Source organism: Sarcophilus harrisii, chromosome 2 (assembly GCF_902635505.1).
Source record: "Sarcophilus harrisii chromosome 2, mSarHar1.11, whole genome shotgun sequence".
Taxonomy (NCBI): Eukaryota; Metazoa; Chordata; class Mammalia; order Dasyuromorphia; family Dasyuridae; genus Sarcophilus; species Sarcophilus harrisii.
This window is the reverse complement of record NC_045427.1, coordinates 49,283,291-49,307,151: the sequence shown is the minus strand read 5'-3', so window position 1 is coordinate 49,307,151 and position 23,861 is coordinate 49,283,291. Positions and strand designations below refer to the sequence as shown.

Here is a 23,861-nt window from a genome sequence, read left to right as displayed (position 1 = left end):
GACAATTAACCTCTATTGACTTCAGTTTCCTTGTCTGTAAAATAAGGTTAATAATAGGATCTGTTTCACAGGCTATTATGAGAATCAGATAGTTTCCCATATATAAACTGCTTTTCAAACCTTAAAGTACTATTGAAATTCTTGTTGTTATATCAGCAGAATATCTCCATATCCCAATAGGAAAAATTTCTTTTTTTCTTTGTCTCTCTCTTTCTCGTTTTCTCTCTGTCTCTGTCTCTGTCTCTCCCTATCTCTGTTTCTCTGTCTCCCTCTGTCTCTCTGTCTCTATGACTCCCTCTGTCTCTATCTCTATGCTCTGTCTCTGTCTCTTTGTTTCTCTCTGTGTCTGTATTTCTATCTCTATGCTCTGTCTCTGTCTCTTTGTTTCTCTCTGTCTCTGTATTTCTATCTCTATGTCTCTGTCACTATCTCTCCCTCTGTCTCTCCCTCTATGCTCTGTCTCTTTCTCTGTCTCTGTCTGTCTGTATTTCTGTCTGTCTCTCTCTCTCTCTCCAAGTGAGACTCCTCAATCTCTCTCCAAGGAAGTCCCTCTTTAGCAGGCCATCTGGGGGAGTGAACATGTCTCATTTTCACATAGATGCTGCTACATCCATGAAATTTGTCCTGTCGCAAAGCAGGACTATTTTTGCTTCTACCTGAAGTCTCTGTGACCATCTGTCATTCTTGCCAGTTGGCTGATTCTTAAAATACTCCCGTCCCCCCCACATACTTACACACAAAGATGCCATTGCCCCTCCTTTCCCCTTCCCTCTCCCCCATGCTGAGACCAAAATACCAGCTTCCACTTACAACTTTATTTTCCTCATCAGAGCAGCTAGGATATATATGTTCATGAGATCGTGTGTCTGGGTGGCTATTTTCAGACAAACCCGATGATTGGCAGGGTGAAGGATGAAGAAATATATTCTCTATTTGGGTGTTAAAAAGCTTCTTGGATTCTCTAGGTCACTAAGACATGTTTGAGCTTATTTAGGTGGGAAAACAGAAGGTGGGGATCAAGGGAATGAGAGATGACCTTAAACCTATCAATAAGCATTTATTAAGTGCCTACTGTGTGCCAGGCACTGTGCTAAGCTCTGAGGATGCAAAGAAAGGGAAAGACCATTCGTACTCTGATGGAGCTCACAGTCTGATAGGGGAAAACAGCATTTACAAAGGAACTGGAAAGTTTTTTGGTGGGGGAGAGAGAAGAGACTTGGTCTGCCTCCTTAAATCAGAGATGTAGGGAGAGCTCCCAGATCTCCACTCACCATCCTCTCTAACCAGAAGGAGGTTGGGGGGGGGGGGGGGGACTGAGGAAACGTGAGTTTTAGAATTGATGTCATCTTGCATGAAAATGAGGCAATGATGAAATCCAATATGGCAGCCAGAGTCAGACGGCTGCTAATCAGAGGCTCAGGAAGTTCTTCTAGAGCACCACCTTCGCAGAGGACACAGTTAGGATCACGGTGTTTCAATGAAGTACCGATCCCTATGGAGGGTAGTGCTTGATACAGAGAATTGGGAATATTTGTGTAGAGTTGATAATTGAACCCATGGGAGCAAATGAGAATAACAAGGGAGAGAATGTAGAGGGAGAAGAGAAGGCCCAGAACAAAGCAGCTCTGATCTCTCTCCCCAAGTCCTGACCCTCATCTCCAACGCCTCCTGGATAGCTCCCACCTTGTTTCTTAAGGACATCCCACACTCAAATCCATCACGTTCCACCTTGAACCAACCCTCCTCCAAATTTCTCTCCTTCTGTTGAGAGCAATACCACTGGCCACACCCTCAGAACTGCCCCTGGCTCTTTCCTCTCCATGGGTCCTCCATTTCTATACCTTATCACTTGTAGTGCCATATAATCACTAATTGCACTCACAAAGCCTCTCATGTGGCTCAGATCCTTTTTCTCTCTTTCTTGAATTATTCTAATAGCCTTTGTAATTTTAAAAATTACATTTATGAAATTATTATTATTTACAACATATATTAATCCTATACATTATATTAATATTGTTATAATGATTATAATTGTGTTTATTTAAAATTACATTTATAAAATATAAAACGTTTATAAATATTTATATTATAGAAATGAGATATTTATAAAAACATAAAAATTATATTTATAAAAATATGTTATGGCCTACATTTCTCCTCTTTCCCTAATTTATCCTTTTTTGTGGTCAGTCATTTCACTGATGATTGACTCTTTGTTACCCCATTTGTAGTTTTCTTGACAAAGCCACCAGAGTGGTTGGTCTTTTCCTTCTCCAGCCCTTTTTACAGATTGAGAAAACTGAGGCAGAGAAGGTGAAGTGACTTACTCAGGGTTACACAGTTGATAAATATCTGATTTGAACTCGTGTTCCTGACTCCGGGCCTGGTGCCCTGTACACTTTAGTAGTTTGCATTATAATCCCCTTTAATTCAAAGCTCCCTGTTTTTGCTAGTATCAAAAAGAAACCCTTTAGCCTGGGATTTAATACCCTTTTTACAATGACTCCACCCCTCACACACAGAGGTCCCACTAAGTGAGGTGGGGAAGCATACAGAGTCTGATATTCTGGGCTCTGAATCAGTCATTCTCTCTAGTATCTCTGTGCATGAAGCATCCCCCAGGCCCAGAAGTCACTGATTTTTCCCAACCAGAATCCTCTTCTTCCTTCAAAACTCAATGCAGGTATTGCCTTCCTTCTGATGCCTCTCCTCCAGCTGCTAATGCTCTCTGTCTCTCTCTCTATCTCCTTCTCTCTCTTTTCTGTTTCTTTCTTTGTGTCTGTCTCTTTCTCGCTTTTTCTCTGCCTGTGTCTATCTCTGCACTCCCTTCTTCTCTGCCTCTTTGTCTCTCCTTGTTTCTCTCTCCTCGCCCCCCTCTCTGTCTCTTTTTGTCTCTCTTCTCTGCTTCTGTTTCTATCTGTCCCTGTCTCTTTCTCTCTTTTCCTTCCCTCTCTCTCCTCTCTTCCCTCTCTCTGCTTCTGTTTTTTTCTCTCTGTCTCTTTCTCTCTTTTTCTCTGCATGTCTCTCTATCTCTATACTCTCTTCTTCTCTGCCTCTGTGTCTCTTTGCTTTTGTCTCTCTCTTCTCCCCCTCTCTTTCTGTCTCTTCTCTCTCTGCTCCTGTTTCTGTCTCTGTCTCCTCTCCTCCCCCTTCTCTCTGTCTCTGTTTTTTTCTTTCTTCCTCTGTCTTTGTCTGTCTCTCTTCCTTTCTTCCCTCCCTGTCTGTCTCTGACTCTGTCTGTCTCTCTGTTTCTGTCTCTTTCTCTCCCCTTCCTCCCTCTCTGTCTCTGTTTTTTTCTGTCTCTGACTCTGTATCTCTGTCTCTTTCTCTTCCCTCCCTCCCCTCCCTTTCTCCCCTCACCTTCCCCTGTCTTTTGTCTCTCTACCTCTGTTCCTGTATCTGTCTCTGTCTCTGTTTCTCTGTCTCTCTCTCTTCTTTCCTTTCCTCTCTCTCCCCCATTTGTCTCTCTTTTATCCCCTCCTTCTCCCCCATCCCAGAGTACTTTGCCTGTTCTTTTCTTGGTTCCATTTCCCCCTTTCCCTTATCTTTATACATGTCGTCTCTTCTAACAGACAATAAGTGCCTTGAAGGCAGGGGCTATTTCATTTTTTCTCCGTGTCCCCAGGACCTAGGAGAGCGTTTGGTGACTGTTGATAAATGTTTGTCCTGGGCAGAGCCGCCAGTCAAAACTGCATATAACCTGGTGGCTATCTTCTAGCCGGAGGTCTCAAAAAGTGTGTGAAGATCCCTGTTCAGATGCTGCAGCTGGCACACCGCGGTTGAGAAGGGAGAGTGACTTTTAACAGGCAGATACACACGTTATCTCATTTATTCCTCACAAGAAACCCTGAGATGTAGGTGCTCTTATCACCCCCATTTTACAGATGAGGAAATTGAGTCTGAGAGGGCAATGCTGACGACACAATGATCGCATGTGAACAGCTGTGTGTGCATTTGCAGAGAGTCAAAACTCCAGGCGCCTGGGGACCTGGGTGTTTACTGGAGTGAGAAATGTTTGCGTGCTCCACTCTGCATGGGACAAACTCGGGGAGCCAGATGGAGCAGCCAGAGCGGCTGCAGCAGCCTTTGTGGCCGGCCTCCTCGGGAGGGCCGGGGCTACAGCATTCCCTCCCCTGCGGGGGGCCTCCCGTTGCCTCCAAAGGAGCGAGCTTCTGCGCCCCCCGCCCCCGTCCCGCTGCAGTCACATGGGTTTTTGACAGCATCCTTTTCTCCTCAGCAGACAAATAACTCTCCCCCAGCCCAGCCAGGGTCCCCCGGGAGCCTCATCACAGAGAACTAACCCTCAGACCCTGTTTGTGCGCTTGGCCATTGACAGCCCAGGCGGGCTAAAGGCACCCCACCCCATGTCCCTGCGTGCCTTGGTGTCCCAAAGTGAGCGCCGGGGGTGAGAGGGTGACTGAATTGTTGCTCGGTGGCTCTTGGCTGAAGGGAAGCCTGGGGGACGTGTTTGGTGGGTCCCCGAGGGATGCTTCTCGGCAGTTTCCATGACACAGTCAACAAAGGCTCCATCTTGTTATCAGCTGTCACTCGTCAGGCTGCGTGGCCTCCCGCCCTGGTGCGATGATCCCCAGCAGGTTCAGGCAGCCTGTTTTATAACCAGATGTAGGCCTCTAGTGACAGACTGAGTGACAGCTCTGACCCCACACTCTGCAGGATGTGAAAGGGCTCATTGCAGAGCACGTGGGTCAGCCGGGGTTAGAACCAGCGGCCTTCATCCTGCCCAGCACTAGTCTGGAACTGCTTGGAAAAGCCCCTTCTGTCTGTGCGGCGGGAGGGCCTCTCCAAGATAGTGCCTCGGGTCGGCCAAGGGATCGGTCCCCGGGTTAGGCGACCAGGTGCCCGGGGATCGAGCCTGAACCCAGGAAGACCCAAGTTCAAACAGTGTTTATAGGACTCTCCGGGCAAGTCACTTAAAAATCTGCCTCAGTTTCCCTATCTGTAAAATAAAAATAATAATCATACCTACCTCTCAGGATTGCTGTGAGGATCAATGAGATAATTATAATTTTTTTTAACATAATGCCTGGGATCATCTTCCTCCTATTCCTCCTGTTCCTCCTTCTTCTCCTTCTCTTCTTCTTCCTTCTTTTCCTTCTTATTCTTTCTCTTCCTCTTCCTCTTTTTGCTGCTCCTTCTCTTTTTCTTCCTCCTCTTCTTTTTCTCTTCTTCTCTTTTCTCTTCTTTTTCTATCACTTTTTCTTCTACTTTTTACTTCTTTTTCTTTCTTCTTCTTTTCTTCATCCTCCTCCTCTTCCTCCTCTTCTTTTTTCTTCTCCTTCCTCTTTCTTTCCTTCTTTCCTTCCTTCTTTCTTTCCTTCATTCCTTCCTTCCTTCTCTTCTCCTCCTCCTCCTCCTCCTTCTTCTCCTCTCTCTCTTCTCCCTTCTCCTCTCTTCCTCCTTCATTATAATAATTATTATCACACAGTTTGAGAATTGGATGATTATAATAGCCTTTATATATTGCTTTAAGATTTACAAACTGTTTTATAAATATCTCATTTGTTCCTCACCACAATCCAGGGAGGTAGGTGCTTTTATTATCCCCATTTTATAGAGCAAGAGACTGAGGCAGAGAGAGGTTACTTGCCTGGGACTCCAGGGTCCCAGAGCTGGAAAGACAACAGAGGCAGGGCTCAGGTCTTTCTGACCCCAAGTACAATACTCTATCCACTGAGCTACCTCCCTAACCTGCCTAGGGGAAGCAAGAGGCTGGGGAGGTTAACTTTCCTGCCCGGTCGTGGACCAGACATATATAATAACATCTTAAGAACATAGCCTCAGTTCCATCCATGGAACCTCTGTTTCCAAGAAGATGGTCTTGGGAACGTTCTCTTTTTCTGGAAAATGCAAAAGATTCAGCTAAGTAAGAGGGTGCCCAGCAACAGGCCCATGAGGGCTCCACTCATTTCTGGCCCAGCCCTCATTTAATGGAGACACGAATGGCTTCATGATCCTACATCCATTGACAATTAAAGAAGCCATGCTTGCTCTCCGTGTCTCTGCTTCTGAGGCGGGGGGTTCTGGCTTGAGCACCAGATCTCATGTCTCCTTTTAATAAGGATTTACCAAACACCCCAAATGTACAAGACTTTGTGTGAGGCATTATGGGAGATAGGAAGGAAGTTGAGCCAAGAGGTCTCTTATCCCTTGGGCCATTTATCATCTGGTTAAGGGAACACGGTGCAAGTACACCAAAAAAAAGTCATTATAAGGTAAAAGTAAGAGATCAATGCATATGGAGTCAGAAGTTCTGGGTTCCAATCCTGGCTGTGTTTTTCACATTCTCAGGGATCTGGGGCCAAGTCTTTTTCCTTCTCTAGACCTCAGTTTCCTCCTTTGTAAAGTAAAGGGTTGAACAAAATGATCTGCAAGTTCTCTTCCGGCTCATGATCTTATAAGACATCATAAGATAGTATCCAATTAGTCACCAAATGAGTCACAGACCGTGTGTGCTATGAATTCAGGAGGACAAAATGAGTGTTGTGGGCCGGCTCTGAGACTGTTGTGGCCTTGAATTAGACCTCCGAGGGATGAGCAGGATGGACAGGCAGAGAAAGGGGAGAAGGAACCCCAGACAAGGGGAAAGGGATGGACAGAGGGGCAGAGGGAGGAAATTAGGAAGTTTGACTCGCTCAAGAAGATTTACATAGGGGAACAGGGAGAGGGGAGATTAGGCTAAAGGGGAGGTTTGATCTTTGTAGAAAGCAAGAGTTGGGCTTTGTTATAGACAGTGGGAGCCACTGAAGATTGAGCCAGAGAGATAGATAATGAAATCTGTATTTGGGAAATATTCATCTGGCATTCAATCATGTGTGACTCTTCATGACCCTATTTGGGGTTTTCTTGGCAGAGATACTGGACTGGTTTGCCATTTCTTTCTTCAGCTTATTTTACAGATGGGGAAACTGAGGCAAACAGGGTTGATGTGACTTGCTCAGGGTCACACAGCTAGAAAGTGTCTGAGACTGGATTTGAACTCAGGTATTCCTGACTCTGGGCCTGGTATATTCACTATTCACTCAGTCACCAGCCTGGCAGTGATGGTGTGCAAAGAGACTCCTCGAGTAATGGGGGAGTAGAAAGTGGGGAAAAGCCTGGAGGCAGGGAGAGCGGTTAAGAGGTTCTGGCAGGAATGCCGGTAAGTGACTTACCCAAGATTATGTAAACATGTAAGGCAGGGTTTGAACCCAAGTCCAGTTTCTGAATCCAGCTCTTTCCATTATCCTCATTGTATCACTGATGTTCTATCTGCAAAATGGCACTGATAATGACTCCCCAGAGATGCTGCTCCAGAGAAAGATGGGGACTTAGGAGTCAGCGTCTCTGATCATTTGTCTTCCTGTTTCCTATCCTTGGTGTCAGAGGGATTTGTAAGGTGAAGACTGCCTGCAGTGGTTCATTCATTTGTGTCTCTCTCTCTGCCTCTGTCTGTCTCTCTCCCTCCCCCTCCCGCTCTCTTTCTTTTATCTCACTTTTTCTCTCTTTTCTCTCTCTGTCTCTATCTGTATCTGTCTTTTATCTCTCTCGCTCTTTTATCTGTCTCTTTACCTCTTTGTCTCTTTTATCTCTTTTTTCTGCCTCTTTTATTTCTCTTTTATTTCCATCCCTCTCTTTAAATCTCTATTTTTCTGTGTCTCTTTTATCTCTCTCTGTCTCTGTTTGGCTCTATCTCTGTCTCTGCCTTTGTGCCTCTGTTTCTCTTTCTGTGTCTCTGTCACTCTGTTGATGTCTCTCTCTTTTCTCTCCTTTCTCTCTCTCTCTCTTTGTCTCTGTCTCTTTGTCTCTCTGTTGATGTCTCTCTCTTCTCTCCTTTCTCTTTCTGTCTCTGTCTCTCTGTGTCTCTTCATTAAACACCTACAGCATGGACTCAGTGAGAGCCTGAGCACTGAAAGGAGGGTCCGAGCCCCTGTGGCCCTCACTGCCACCCAGAGGGAGGAGGCTTTGCTTCATTAGTTTTACCCAGAAAGGGCTCCAGCCAGGGGACCACTTCTTCCTCACTTTGGCACCCCCTGTGGGGAATGGCTTTGGAATTGGGGTGAGGCTCAAGTGCTCGTGCAAAATATCTCTGTGGCTGCTCCATCTGCCTCCCAAAAAAGATCTACTGTGGGCTTCTGGGGAACCCTGGTATAAGCAGTCAGGTCAGCCTGACTGCGCACTTAATTATTACTTTAAAATATGTAAATTGCTTTACGGACATAATCTCCTGTGCATCCCATTGGACCCTTTCTGTCTTATCCCCATTTTATGGATAAATAAAGTGAGGCTCTGCAGACTGTGGAACTAGCCTAGAACTGGTCCCGTAGCTATAAAATGTCAGTGACAGGATTCTTCCCCTCTCCAAGTGCATCACCTCGCCCCTGCGCCCTTCGAGAGACTTGTTATGTATTTGTTACTTTGGAGTCTGCGTGTTGGAAATCAAGAAATTCCAGTTACCTTAATTGCCAGTGAACCTGCTTCTCCCAGTGGGTCAGAGATCTCTGGCGGAGATCTGTTCTGGAGATAGCCCGAGGACGTTCCCCCACTTTGGCAGGGAGAGAGAACTGGGAGGGGGCTATGATCAGCCTCTGCTTCCTCACTTACCACGGGGCCCTGACCAAATCATGTCCCTCGCTCATAATCTCAGTTTTCTTATCTGTTAAATGGAAATAGCAGTTTCCCCTTTAATGATGTTGGGGAGGGAGAGGAAGGCTTCGAGGCCTTAGTTCTGGAAAAGGAAGCTTCCTGATATGGGGACAAGAGAGTGTGAAAGGAAATTTGTGTCTTAGAAGAGAAAGGTATGAGTATAACAAGGAAGGGAGGGTAGGAACAAACATTAAGAGCCAGCTGTGTACAAGCACTGGGCTAGCACTTTATAGATCTGTCTCACTATGATTTTTATAAAGTGCTTTTCATATATTATCTCATTTGATGAATGAATATAAATGATGAATGATAAAGCCTTTATTAAGCACTTACAGTATGCCAGGCACTTTATTAAACACTGAATAAGAAGGAAGGAAACAACCCACTATGTGCCAGGATCTATACTGAGCATTGGGGATACAAATATAAGACAGAAGGGAACAAGCATTTATTAAGCATCTTTTGTGTGCCAGGCACTATATTAAGCACTGAACAAGAAGGAAGGAAACAACCTACTATGTGCCAGGTACCATACCGAACGCTAGGGATACAAATATAAGACAGAAGGAAACAAAATTTATTAATCACCTACTATGCAGGCACTGTATTAAGCACTGGAGATACAAGAAGGAAAGAAACAACCTACTATGTGCCGGGCAGGGAACAAGCCTTTATTAAGCACCTATTGTATGCCAGGCACTTTACAAATATCATCTCATTTTAATCTTCACAATAATCCTGGGGGAAACGGGGAAACGGAAGAAGACACAGGCTAACTGACATGTTCAAAGTCATACAACTATTAAATGTCTGAGGCTTGATTAGAGGTTGGAGCTTCAGGCCCCTGGCCCAGAGCTCTACCCACCGTGCTACTCGTCTGTCTCTAGACAAGTACCTTAACGTTTAACCACATATAAAGGGGAATTAGCAGGGGATGGGGGGTAGGGCACGTGATCTCTTATTATCCTCCTTCTCAGACGCAGGATTTGGAGGGGAGGGAGGTGGAGAGGCTTGCTGGGGCCGCACAGCCGCACCTGTAGACACGGAGCAGGTGACAGCCACTGGCTAAGTACAAGTCAGTTGTTCAGAGAAGTCTCCTGGAGACTGTGTCCTTGCCTCCCAAGGAGAGAAGGCGGCTGTTCTCCCAGAAGAAGTGAGCCTGCAATGAATGCTTCCAGCCTCCGGTCCTCCCTCTATGGGATCTTGGGCAAATCACACTGGCTGCGGGGCAGCTAGGGGCGCAGTGGCAGAGCACCAGCCCTGAAGTCGGGAGGACCTGAGTTCAAATGTGGCCTCAGACACTTAACACTTTCTGGCTGTGACCCTGGGCAAGTCACTTAACCCCAATTGCCTCAGCAAAAAAAAAAATCCCCCTGGCTGGGTTCCAGAACCCCCAGCACAGTCGCTAGCATTCGCAGAGCCCTCTGTTAGCGCCGGCCCCCCAATCTCTGGGACTTTTTCTCATCCTTGGATTTCTCCCTAGGTCTCAGACACCCGGAAAGTGAACAGGTCCCCCTCCCGGCTCCTGGAGGCCCTTCACTTCTGGGGTTGCTTTTCCCTTCTCGGGTCGGGTCCTGTCCCCCCGGCGCCCCCCCCCCCCCCTGCAACAGCCCGGCCTGCCAGGGCTTCGGGCTTCAGGGAGGGATGACCAGAACAGCCGGCTCGGAATCGCTGAGTTTGGTTCCAGCCCAGGAGGTGGAGGGAGGAGGAGGGAGCGGGAGGAGGGAGCGGGAGGAGGGCTGGGGAGGAGGGAGCTTAAAAGGGGGCCGGGAACGCAAGCAGACACAGCCCCATTTACCAATCCAGGCCAGTTACCTGGCTGCCGGCGGAGGCTCTGAGAAATCCTGCCCTCTGGTTGGCTGCCCTGACCTTGTTGCTATGCGACCACGTAAGCTTTTCCAGCCAGCTCCGAGGCCGGGAGACAGCTCTGTGCGCCCCCCCCCCCCCCCCCGCCCCCCCCCCCCCCCCCCCCCCCCCCGCCCCGCAATGAACTGAGTCAGTGAGCTCCAGAGGAGGAAATGCTAATAGGGCCAGCGTGGAGGCTTCTTTAAAATAGACCAGAGGGATGAGACACAGACAGATGCGGAACGCTGCCCAGTGACACGGCCTCTGCTGCAGAGCTCCCGCTGGGGCTGGCACAGACTGCAGCCAGTCTGGGAGGTTCCAGAACCCTTCAGACTGTCCGGGTAGAGTGATGATACCTAGGATATAATTGAGCAGAGCTCAGATACCCCCCAAGCGAGCCAGGAGATCCGAGGACCCATCAGTCTATGCTGGGTAGAGTGATGATACCTAGAACGTAACTGGTCAGAGCTCAGATACGTCCCCCTAAGAGTGGAGCCGGTCTGGGAGGTTCTAGAACCCTCAGTCTAGGCTGGAAATAGCGATACCTGGAACATTTCTCATCAGAGTTCGGATCCCAGGCTTAGGGCAGAATATAACAAGTCAATCAGAGATTCTCGAACCCTTCGATGGAGGCTGGGAGTATCTTGGAACACAAAACGTCCCTCATGAAAGCTCGGGTCCAAGGCAGAAGAGATTCTGAAGCCGTTTCAGGCCTCGTGAGCTACGTACACATAGAAAATAGTCTTCATTAAGAGGCCTGGACTTCTGCTGTCGGACTCGGGGCCCCAATCTCACAGATCCAGGCTTAACTCGGAGCACGCTCTAATTTTTCATTTATGTCTGGTTAAAATAGTCTTCCCTCCTTCCCTCTCACTGACTGTCTCCCTCTGTCTTTCTGTCTCTGTCTCTTTTCTCTATTTTTTTTTTGTCTCCTCATTTTCTAAAGAAATCTTTTTAAAAGAGAACAGGTAAAATTAAAAAAAAAAACAGCTAAGTAGCTGAATAGGGATGGGGCCTCAGTTTATCCATTTTTATCTGCAGAGCTTGGGAAGGGACTGGGAATAGTCGGGATTCTCACAGTCCCTGGAAAACGAAGCCAGGCCTGCAGCCCTGGGTGTGTGTGCTCTTTGCTGCAGCCCGTATTCTTTGAGCCCTTGATTCAAGGAGATACGGGGGTCAGTGCCTTCTAGTCAAGAACCACCAACCTGAGAACTCGCCCTAAGGGGCCAGGCTGAGCCCTTCTCCCTTGCTGATCCGGCAGATGTGTTTCCCAGAGAAACCTCTGCCTTAGAGGGTTCTGGGAAGAGTGGGCCGGCCCCCGAGCCTTGCCAGAGCATCCCTTCCCTCATCTCCTCCTCCTCCCCCATCCCCTCTGCCGTTCGCACTCCTGGCCAATGCAGGCCGCTGTGGCACCCGGGCTGGCTGAGGGGCTGGGGGGGGGGAGCTGCGGTGGCTCGCCAGGACTCACTGCAGATTTCCTGCACACTGAGGTGCGGCAGGGACGCTGATTGGCTTCAGGCAGAACTTGCCCAACAACAGCAACCGGGATGAGGAGAGGCTGCTGTTAGATTGGGCCAAATTTGAACTTTGGATTTACTGCAGTGGATAAAACTCCAGATCTGGAGTCAGGAAATTCAGTTATTCAATCTTTTTTTTTTTTTTAAGTCATGTCTGACTCTCTGTGATCCCATTTTGGGTTTTCTTGGCAGAGATATTGGGGTGGTTTGCAGTTTCCTTCTCCAGCTCATTTTAAAGATGAAGAAACAGAGGCAAAAAGGATGAAGTGGTTTGCCCAGGGCTGGCCACTCTAGTCATTGAACCAACCACCTATCTGCCACAGTCAGGAAGACCCAATTTCAAATCCTCCTTCATACATTTATTGGCTGTGTGATGCTGGACATGTCACCTCTGTTTGCCTCGGTTTCCTCATCTATAAAATGTGAGGATCAAAGACATTTGTGAGCCTTAGAGTGCCTAAATGCTGGCTTCTATTATTCCATGTTATCCCAGTTGGCCTCATAACAACAATCCAATGGGGAAGGTGCCATTGTTAACCCCATTAGGCAGAGAAGGAAACTGAGGCAGACCGAGGTGAAGTGACTTGCCGGGTAGGGTCACATAGCTAGAAAGCTCCTGACCTGAGATCTAAACTTAGGTCCTCCCCCTTCATCCAGGGCTTTTGAGTAATAAGAGTGGGGGAGGAGGGAGATAAGCAATGCCAGAAATTAGCCTCCAGGACTGCAAAGCGGATAGGAAAATGGTTTATAGGGGGAAGCAGCTTATGTGTATGATCTTGAGGAAGCAGGAATCTTTATTTTAGCAGAGCTGTGTGGCAGTGAATTTCAAGGGTGAGGTCTCCTACAGTCCAGCTTCTTAAACTGTGGCTCATGACCCCAAATGGAGTCTTATAACTGAATGTGGAGGTCACAAAATTATGATTTATTATCAGTAAATATTTGATTGGTATACCTATTTTATATATTTATATACCTGGTCATGGAAAAATTTCGCAGGCGAAAAGGGTGGTGAGTGGAAAAAGTTTTAAAAGCCTTCTCCTAGGCCAGTAGTTTTCAAAATGTGGGCCAGAGAATCCTGGGGTCTCTTAAACCCTCTCAAAGGATCTACAAATTCAAAATTAGTTTTTATTTTTAATATGGTAAATATCTATATATGCAATCCTCATGAACTAACCCTCTTTGGACAGATCCTCGATTTTTAATAATATAAAGGTACTGAGAACAAAAGTTTGAGAACCACTGTTTTAGAGTGTGGGTAAGTGGACAACATGAGTTATTCTGACTGGCCACCAACAAGGATGTGGCCCGTGTATATCTGCGTGAGTCATCGATCATAATCCACAGGAAGGCCTTCCTTTGTCTTCCAAAGGTGAAACCAGAGAAACCCTGGGGTCCGTTCTGTTAAAGTTGTATCCTAAGTAGTACTGAGAGCCATCACTTCAGGTAGAAAATGAGGAAGATCTAGTATTGCTCCTTATTCTGCTTGCAAATCAGCTACTGATGGGCCCAGTGACAGAGAGATCTATACTCTCTGCTTTCACCGGATTTTTCTGATCCTTTGTCTCCTGGTGAAATGTGGACATTCACCTCATTGGTCACTAAACTGTTGGCAATTTCCTTTTGATTCCCGATGGTTTGGTTTATGGGACAGTAAGGTCTGTCCAATAAAGAGAAAGTTATGCGTTTTATCATGACTGCAAAATTCACCTCTCCTTCTTTCTCTCTGTTCCAGGGCTCAGCTCCTATTCTCGTAGTCATGGTGATCTTGCTAAACATTGGAGTCGCCATTTTGTTTATTAACTTTTTCATCTGATGAGATTGTCTTAGCAAAAATAACTGTTCTACATACAGATAGGGGAAAAGAGAGGAAAACAAAACATAAAACAAAACGAAACAAAAAAAAAGGGAACGAACGTAACTCTGACTGTCCAACAACTTCCAAGTCTTTTCACAGAAGAACAACATGATTGGGTATCACTCACAGTTTGCCTTTTTTTCTGGGTAATGTTTTTTGGATTTTAGCCAAAATTCTTTGCTTGTATAACACTATGCTGTGTGACATGGCAGAAGGTGGCCGACACACCGGCCCTCCCAGCTAGACACAGAAAGGGAAGAGAAGGGATCTCGGAAAATCAACAGCAAAAAGTCAAATCACCTTTGTCATCCACGTCACCATCACGACAAGGAGGAGGAGGACAGAAGCGGCGGCTGCAGAGCAAAGTCCCAGGGGAGCGTCTCATTTCAAGCTGGGTCAAGCAAGGAGAAAGAAGTAACTATCTCCAAGTCATCAGGGTCAGGGTTGGGAGATGGAAAGAAAGGTAGTTCATACTTTCTTTTCGTTCTCTGCTCTGAGAAATCCTGTGACGAGCATTTATGGGTTTGGAGCACAGGGAAAGCAGCTGTCTTTTCCACTGGGAAGAGAAACTAGTCCTTTTTATTCTCTTTAAATGGATATACACACACACACACACATATATGTACATGTGTATGTACATATATATATATGTGTGTGTGTATGTGTTAAAGGGTGAGGGGGAAATACATTCCCCTTTTCTACCCATCTAAATTAATTAATCTTATCATTTTCCAGTACTGCCTTGCTGGCTTTCTCTGAGAAGGCTAAATACCCGACCCCAAGCCATATGCTGGGTTTTAACCAAACACGGGGTACAGACGCATCTGGACCGACGGTTATTTTCTTTAATTTGGCTTCAGATTCCCCAACCCAAGCGTTTTCCCTCGCCTCCTTGTCACCCACACCAGCTCCCAAGGGAAACCACCCGACGGAGGTCCAGGAGATGGATTCAGGTACAGACTGGAGTGTCTAGATGGGAAACCAGGGCAGTTATTCAGAAGTGGAATGAATGCAGTCGGTGTGTCTGGTACATCTTGCCATGGACAGTTTCTGAAATCATGCTTGGGCTCAGAGCATGTGGTATTTTTGCACTTTGTATGCAGGATGTATATTCAGGCTTCCAACATGTCCCTTGTACGCCATCATTGGTAATGACAGCCCCTTAAGGATGTATTGTTTTCTACGATATATGTCACTTAAGTTCATTGATTTTACCATCTTTGTAATAATGCCTGCCTTGATTTCCCCACTGGTAGATATGCATAGTCATTAAAGATGCACTATCCCTGTTCTGAAGCTGTTTGGGTCCCAATGACAGGATCATGTTTTAAAACTCAGTGGCTTAAAAAAAAAAATTCCCGTGTTCATTAAAAAAAAAATCTCTACCTCCCCTTTTCCCTAAACATCCCCCCCCCAAAAAAAACCTCACAATGCAAAAACATACAACCCGAGTGTTGTTTCAGTCAGCCCAGGAGGTGCAGTGTTTTTCTGCTTACTCTGCCAGCGTGGCTTGATGATCTGACCCCAGTCGTAGGCTAGCCCGCCACGTGTGACTGTCCCTCTCGGATCAGTAGTTATTAGAGCCTTTGACATGCCCGTGCGTGTGTGTATGTAGACAGGTTGAGTGTGGACAGATCCATAGACAAACACCTCAGTTCCACATGGCGAAATCCCTTTGAAAAAAAGGATTCCACATACAACGTTGTTGGGTACAGCCCAGACTTCCGGACTCTGCTTTGCTTCTCTTTAGCTGTTTTTCTGCTCTGTTTGAAGCAGATTTCTTTATTACACTGCACTGGATTGCTATATTTTTAACCAGAAATAAACTAAAGATTAGAGCATGTTCCATTTAAGTTTAGTTCTTTTCCTTACACACTCACACACACACTCACACACGACCCATCCTTCTCACAGTTTTGTTTAGTTCAAGGGTCTTTTTTGGGGGAGAGGGTGGGAGGGGACATAGGAGGAGAGAGCATCAGTAATACAAATACATTTCTGACAGTTTGCTTTCTAAAGGGATATTACATCTTTTGTACATCTTAATTTTCTGTTCCTCTTTTTTAATATTGAGTGGTTGCTGCAGAACCTAAAGTGAACCAAATAAAGATTCTTGTTAACTTGCAGCTCTGAGAATCCTACATGCTGGGATACGTGTTTTGTAATTCTGTTTGCAACTCTTTGTAAAGATTAGCGAGACTTCTTTTGTACATTCCAGTAACTGCATGCCACAAAATGGTACCTACAAATGCAGGTTACATTATTTACATGCAAACACCATACAATATTTAGATATGTATAAAAAATTGACAGCACAAAAATGCCTATCATTAAATACGAGAACTAGTGGTTTCATGCCTAGGGACTTCTCACTGGTGACTGACTGTTTTCCATGACCACCATTCCTGGCTGCCAGCCAAATAAATTGCCCCCCCCCCAACGAATACCCCGGGACTTTTGTTTTGGGGTCATCATATTCACAAGATCCAACCGTTTCCTCTCATTCCAAAAAGAATGAAAGAGCTGGCTCGGATCGAGGCTGTAAAGAGACTGTTTAGGTCTGAAAGACACCTGAAGAGTAATTTTAATTGGTTTCCAAAACAATGTGATTAAAAGCGAGGATGACTTGATTAATTGTTGCAGGTTGAGCACTTGAAGACAGCACCTGCTCGTCACACCTTGGCCAGAGTCTCACATTTCCCCAACAGCTACATCACTCCTCATTTTCTTCCACCAACATTTACAGACTCGCTTCTCTCCATCTCTTGCCTGAGTACACACACACACACACACACACACACACACACACACACACATGCTTATCTCACTGGAGGAAGGTAAATGAGAATTACGGGGTGGGTGGGGCAGTATGGAAGCACTCACGCTAGCAGCTATTTCCCAGTGGCCCAAAGCATTTAGACATTTTTTAATTAATACCCAAAGCAATCCTGTAAGAAAGGTGCCGTTGTCCCTATGCTGCAAATGTGAAAGCTGAGGCACAGAAAAGTGAAAGATTTTCCTAAAGACACCAGATCGATGGATGGAGGGGGGAAAGGGGGTGTTGAAGAGAAGGGGATTCTTACTGAATCATTCTTGGAAACCTGGTTTTCTAAACCAGGGCTTCTCAAATTTTTCCCACTGGTGACCCCTTTTCACCCGAGAAAATTTTACACCACTTCAGGTATATAGATATATAAAAAATGTATACAAATCATTTACAGATAATATATCATAAATCCGTGACTCCCACATTCAGTTACAAGACCCTTTATGGAATTACAATACCACAGATTCTGAGATGTTGGTACAAAACATACATATTTCAATCAGAGTTAAAAAAAATTTTTTTTTGAAAGCGTATTTTATTAAGAAGCTTGAAAAATCAACAATCTAAGTCATCCTAAAAACAAAGTATTTTACATTGGTCCTTTTAGTTATTCTCTTGACACTTAGCTAAACCCAACTCTTGACTAACCCCAGGTTAGTCCAAAATATATAAAAAAAAAACTCGGGAGGAAATGAGTCCTTGGTGAAATCAGGTGGAGGAGTACCTGGGAAAGGATTGACTTTTTAAAGGGATTTCTTATAGGATTTTGTAGAGTGGCTTGACTTCTCTGTGCCTCGGTTTATCTATTTTTCTTACCTAAAACTTGAGGATTTTCATGATTTCTATTTCAGATTTATTTGTGCCTTTTGAATTTAATTTCCTGCATAGGAAATGTCTGAATAGTTGAATACCTAAAAAATGCTCCTTATCTCTCTGGGACTTGTATGCTGCAGTCTTTGACCAAGATGATATGAATGATGTGATGTATGTAAGGTAGCGTATGGACAAGCAAGGCCTGGAGCCCACAGAAGGTCAGTGTGGCTCCCAAGAAAGGAGAGCAAATATAATTGAGCAGCTCACTAAGGGAGAAAAATCCCAGAAATACAAGGGCTGATGGATTTTTTTTAAAGTGACCCTTATCCCTTTCAAACAAATGTCAACATCCTTTTTTTTCTTTTATTTTCTGAATCAAAACCTCCTGAGCATGGTATGATCTCAAGCCAATTCACTGAAATTTCTCAAAGCCACTGCAGGAGAGGTATTTGGTGAAATCACGAGAATTAATTGCATTAACTCAATTCTGGCCTCCAGATGTTTCGTCCTCTGCCTTGCGAGGGCAGAAGAAATCACAGGCCACCTAGTGTGGAAAATGACCAAATAGAGCCCCGGTGTTGGATGATTGCAGTGGGTAGATAGCGCTCTTGTAGGGGATGCACGAGCTGGAGTTGTTTGTCATTCAGTTATGAAAAAGACTTTCTGTAAAACAGGGATTAACATGTTATATCTCAAGTAGAGCTTTTGTCCTTGAGATACCATCTTGTAAAAATGAAAAGGGACAAGAGGAAACCTTGCAAGGCCTGCTAGTTCATCTCCTACCTTCCAATAATATTAGCTAAACCATTTGAGATGGCTCATCAGAGGTGACCATTTTGATATTTCACTTTATTTCCCCATATCTCATTTCGAATGTCTTTGTGGTACACACATCTAGTTTGTTTCTTCTTCTTCTGCCTTTAAGCACAGATGGAACTAAAGGTTATCAGTAATTTGTATTTCCTCACTTAAATCCCATTTCTTTAACTTTTTTTTTTTTTTTTTTATAAAATCTGTCTTCCAACATTTATGCCTTCCTTTAGTTCAGTGAAAGTAACTATGGGGAAGGTACCTCTCTAAAATTGAGCAAAAATCCACTCCACTAACTTTAACCAACTACTTGACCTGGTGGAGAAGAAATGAATACCAGCATTTTCTCATACCAAGTTAAGATAGAGAAGGGTTCTCAACCTTTGCTGTATTCTCAGAATAACACTTTTAAATGCCTCAAATAAACATGGAATTACAAAGGAAACCAAAGGTTAGTGAAAATTTAAATATTTTCACAGACTCTCCCAGGTTAAGAAACTGAGATAGATTAATTCTTATGATAGATATTCAACAAACACTCCCTGGGGCAAAGAATTTGCCTGTTATTCACTTAAGAATAAAAAGGGTCAAAAATCCAGTTAAAGGAAAGTATATAGAAAGCCGAGGATCAGCCTAAGGTATTAGTAATATTGCCTCACATCTGGCTGTCAGTGTTACTTAGATATTACCCAGAATTAAGAGTAAACAAATTAATCCTTTGACACATAAGTCCTGAGCAGCATTGCTAAGACTGCCTTAAATGATGCAAGGGGGAGAAAAAACCATGCAGTTGCCTTGACTTATGCAATGCCCTTGAAAAACATATCCTTTTCAGGCATGTAGAAATATGTGAGAAGACTAAAAATATAGGAATCCATAGATGATAAGTTGGGACAGGCGATGAGAAGCAGCAGTTGTCCTTGTGGCTTTGTGTCCAGGCAGGATGGGGAAGGTTTTGGAGGGTTCTCTGCAGCTGAAAATTTTGAGAAAAGGTGGCTATCACCGTCTTAGAGAGTTGATTCTATTACTTGATGGAGACTTTCAGGTTAAAAATCCCTTGATGGGCATATGGGTAACGGAAGAGATTATTTGGCTCTTGTACACATGGTTTAATACCTTGCCTACAGAGAGGGACTGATTGTATTGCAAAATTAGGGCCTGCTTGAGAGAAGCAGATAGTGTTTGTTTCAGTGCATAGTACCAGATTGGAAGGCAGAGGCATTATTTTTTTCTGAGCCTTTCCTATGCCAGTCTTTGTGGGCAGATGGAGGAGCCTGAAATCAGGCACAGACCCAGTACTTTGCAAGGAAAAGGCCCTGGCTGTAAGAGTCAGCTTAACATCACAACTGCTTCCCTTGCTTTATTCAATTCAATACTTTCCAGTTATTTACTGAATGACTGTTACTTGCAAAGTTCTGGCCAGTGTCTCAGACCCACAATGACAAAGGTCAAAGTAGAGAATGGGTGCGACTTTACATCCCTACCTCATTTCTTGCTATTTTTGTACTGTTAGTTGGCAAAATGAAGATCTCGATTCTGGAGGAAAAAATGAGATTTTAGTGGGTTACAGAATCGGTGGGTCCACAGTGAGATATGGCAATTCAAAGAACTCTCATGAACTCAGGCTGTATTGAAAAGCATAGAATTGCACTGCCCTCTATCCTGATCAGTCACACCTGAAGTACTATACTCAGTTCTGGGTGCCATCGTTTGAGAAGGACATTCAAAAGTTAAACAGAGTGTTGAGGAGGACCTCAAAGTTCATGCCATATTGAGCAAAAGTAGGATGGGTTGGTCTACAGAAGGAAACACTTAGGAACCATTGGATGTTTTTGGAAGGGAGACTAGACTTGTTTGAGAGGCTCTGAATTGGTAGATTCTATTTACAGAGGAAGATTGAAGCTCAGTTTAAAGATAAATAATCGCAAATAATTAAAGTTGTTATATCAGGTGAATTTCCTTATATTTAAGAGTAGAGGTAGATATATATATATAAAACACAAGGTTTTATACACAGGTGAGATGGCCTCTGAAGTCTCTCTCTCCACATATAACAAGGTTTCGTACATAGGTGAGAAGGCCTCTGAGGTCTCTCTCGTTCTCCTGGGGAGGGCATACTAAATTTCCTCTCACTGGAGATGTTACCGAGGAGAGATGACCACCTCTTGACATGTAGAGATAGATTACTCTTCAGATATGGGTTGGGCCCTCCAAGATCCCTTCTTACTGATATTTACTGACTCATTTCATCATCAGTCACATATTCAGAAACAGTAAAATCAGTAGTCTCCTTGAAACAAAAAGTTTGGTCGTTTTGTTTCTGTTTTCCATTCAAAGAGGCTTAGTGGGGCTGAAGTGAGCTAGGGATTCATGACATTTTCCTTAGCACCTTTCTTCACGAGGTTATTTTCTACTTCCTATCCCTCTTCCGTCAAGTTTATGTGGGTATCCACCAACTGGTCTTGTAAACTCTTCCGTGGTGGCTAACATTTTTAAGGCAGCTAGGGGAGTCTTGACCTGTATATGGGGCATAGTCTCTTCCCCTAGACAGATGCTGTCCCCTCCATCCTGACGTCTTGAAAAGCTTTCCTTTCTAATATCACAGTACTCCACCCCCCATCTCATTCATAACAAACAGCACAGAGACTTCTACTCTCTTTGTATGAAGATATAATAAGGATATAATTTTGCTCCCATGTCCGACTTCTCTCCATATCGATAACATTTAGAAAACTAAAGATTCCTTGTCGGGAGTCCTCTGTCCAACATTCATTTGGAGTTGGAGGAAAAGACATTTTCCCTCTGAAATTCATGCGGATGATTCCTAATGTAAGGTGTTCTACAGATGATTTCTAACTTCACTAAATGCCCCATGACAGAGCCCATATTCTGTGGCTGAAAGGGAAAATCTCTAACCAGCCAGATGGCTTCTCTCAATAGTAGGGTCTGCCTCAGGGGAGCGGACAGTTCATCGCCCATATGAAGTGACAGAGATGTCTGAAGGAGAAGCAGCCGCTTATCTTTTCCTTAGAAAGGATGGAGCTGCTCACTTACACAGCGGCTGGATGTCACCGCTGCCGAAAGGCAGCGAACATCACATAATCTTCTGTTTTTTGCTGCAACAAGACTCCAAAAGCCAGAGCCTCCACCGTGTTAGCGAACCCTGCTCAGCCCATCCCTCTATTTCTCTCTCCAGCTCTGGAAAGTCAGCTTTCTCACTTCAGATTTTCCAAAAGCAAGTGAGACCTGCCCAGTTTAGCACTGTCACTGCCGTAATCAGAAGAGCTGTGACCTGCACTTCCACCTACTGCTGGGTCTTCCTGGGGGGAAGGGAGGTCTGGGGCAAGATGGGAGGGAGGGGGGCAAACCAGGGCCCAATGCTGTAGATTCAAGTCAACCCTTTGTCTAGTTCTACTTCTCATGCACATTTGCCAGCTCCTATTTCCTCCCTGCTCCTATTCCCTGGAAGCAGGGGCTTCCTCTTAATACTCACGGCAACATTTCCTTATTTCTGGTGCCTACATGACTTCTGAGGTTCAGACTAGCACCCTACTGGACACAAACTTATTTAGCTGCATTTTTGCATCATGTGCCCACCCAAAGTACCCGTTCTAAAAAGAAAAACCCAATCATCCTTTTGGAAAGCTGCATATGAAAACTTGATCATACACTAGACATGAAACCACTAACCCTTACATGGATGCCTTTTTGTGACTCCTTAAGTAAACAGTCTAAATCTGCATTTTTCTTTTTTCTGGTTCTGTTCTTTTTTTTTTCTGGTGCATGTAAACTGTTTGCTGATACAGTGCAATTATTTTGTGCATTGACAAAAAAAAAAAGGGAATGTTGAATATATTCTGATTTTTTTTTTTCTCATTGATGAAGTGGCTAAAAAAAGTTACCTCGGCCTTTTTTTCTTTTCTTTTAGCTGAAAGAAAATAGCCTGGTTACTTAAAAAATGATAATAAAATAATTTTCTTTAATGAATGTAATTGCTTAAATCATCCCCTTATTCTGCATTGAACCACATAATGGAAGATGGTGAAGGGACACTGTCAAGATGGAAAGAAATCTTTTGCCCACTTTGGTAATAAATATCATAAATTAGACAAATTTTGAGAAACTGGAATCTTTTCCTGATGACCAACAAGCTATTTCCTCACTGCCTTTAATTCTCTGCGACCTGCTTTGCTTTGTGGGGAGTTTTGCCAGTGGCCCATGTCAAGTAGATGGCACAAATTTGAGCCCAAAGGATTGAATCTGGATTGACAGTGTCCCTTTAAAAGGTCTTTTGAAAAATGTCTCGATTTCCTGGAGGAATACTGCAACAAACATTTAGCTAAGAAATAGTAGATGCCATCTTTATTCCCAAATAGTGATCATTTACATTTGTGATCTAACAGACATCGATGAAGAATTTACTGCATTCAAGACACTGTGCTCCACATGACAGGGCAATAAAAAATGAATGACAATAATAGTTGATAATAATATTAACCAACATATTAGCAGTGTCTGGCACACTATAAGTGCTTAATAAATGCTTGTTTCCTTCCTAACATTTTGATGATCATAGGTTACTTCTCTATGCCTCAATTTCCTTGTTTGTAAAAATGGGGATAAGATACCATTTGTACTGTCTACCTCAATTATTGTGAGGAAGGCACTTTGGAAACTTTAAAACACAACGGAAGGGGCAGCTAGGTGGTGCAGTGGATAGAGCACCAGCCCTGAATTCAGGAGGACCCAAATTCAAGAGACCCTGGGCAAGTCACTTAACCCCAATTGCCTAAGCAAAAAAACAAAACAAAGAAAACACTATGGAGTGGAAGATATTATTTAGCTTCTTAAGGATTACAGACACCATGTAGAGTAAGGTTATCAGGGAACCCATTTTACAGATTTATTCACTCAGCAATATTAAGCACATACCACCAGCAAAAAAAAAAAAAAAAAAAAGACCTGGAACTTATAATTGGAGGGGATTCAACATGAACACAAATATAATAAAAGATGGTGAATGATGCAAGGAAAAAAAAAAGGTCAGTGTTTAAGATGAAAAGATTAATAGCTCTATCATTTACAAGGTGCTTTAAGGTTTGCAAAGTTCTTTACAGTTACCTTATTTGGTCCATAGGAGGTAGTCACTATTATTATCTCTATTTTACAAATGAAGAAACTGAGGCAGACCAGTTTATTGTCCACGATTATACAGGTACTTCAGTGTGTGAGGCAGAATTGGAAACTTTAGCCTCAGTGATCTCAGCAAAGATCAGTGGAAGAAACTAAGACAGGTCATTATGTTTCATGTGGCTCCTTAGCCTCAAGGAACTGCACCCATTTTCATTTTAAGTGTATCTCATCTTTCATTTGAAGTGATTTCCTTCATAAGAGAATATACATCTTCCACACAGGATAGAGCTGTCTTTCCTCCTGCACCCTCAAACAGGCCTCCAATGTTGTTTTTCTTCTGGGTAATTATTCTTGGAGCGTATTGCACAGGGTTTCAAAGCCCTCTCTTTGCAGAGAAGAAACTACCTGTCTTATC

General features: G+C 44.2%; 1 protein-coding gene across 1 annotated transcript in view; it reads left to right on the top strand.

Moving 5' to 3' along the window:
- Positions 1 to 22,763, top strand: part of JPH3 (junctophilin 3) — a 190,962-nt gene extending 168,199 nt beyond the window's left edge. The window contains exon 5 of the mRNA XM_003758468.4: positions 13,741 to 22,763. Within this exon, the coding sequence (XP_003758516.1) occupies positions 13,741 to 13,821 (81 nt within the window). The 3' untranslated portion in view covers positions 13,822 to 22,763. The remainder of the gene's footprint in view (positions 1 to 13,740) is intronic.
- Positions 22,764 to 23,861: the final 1,098 nt, after the last annotated feature.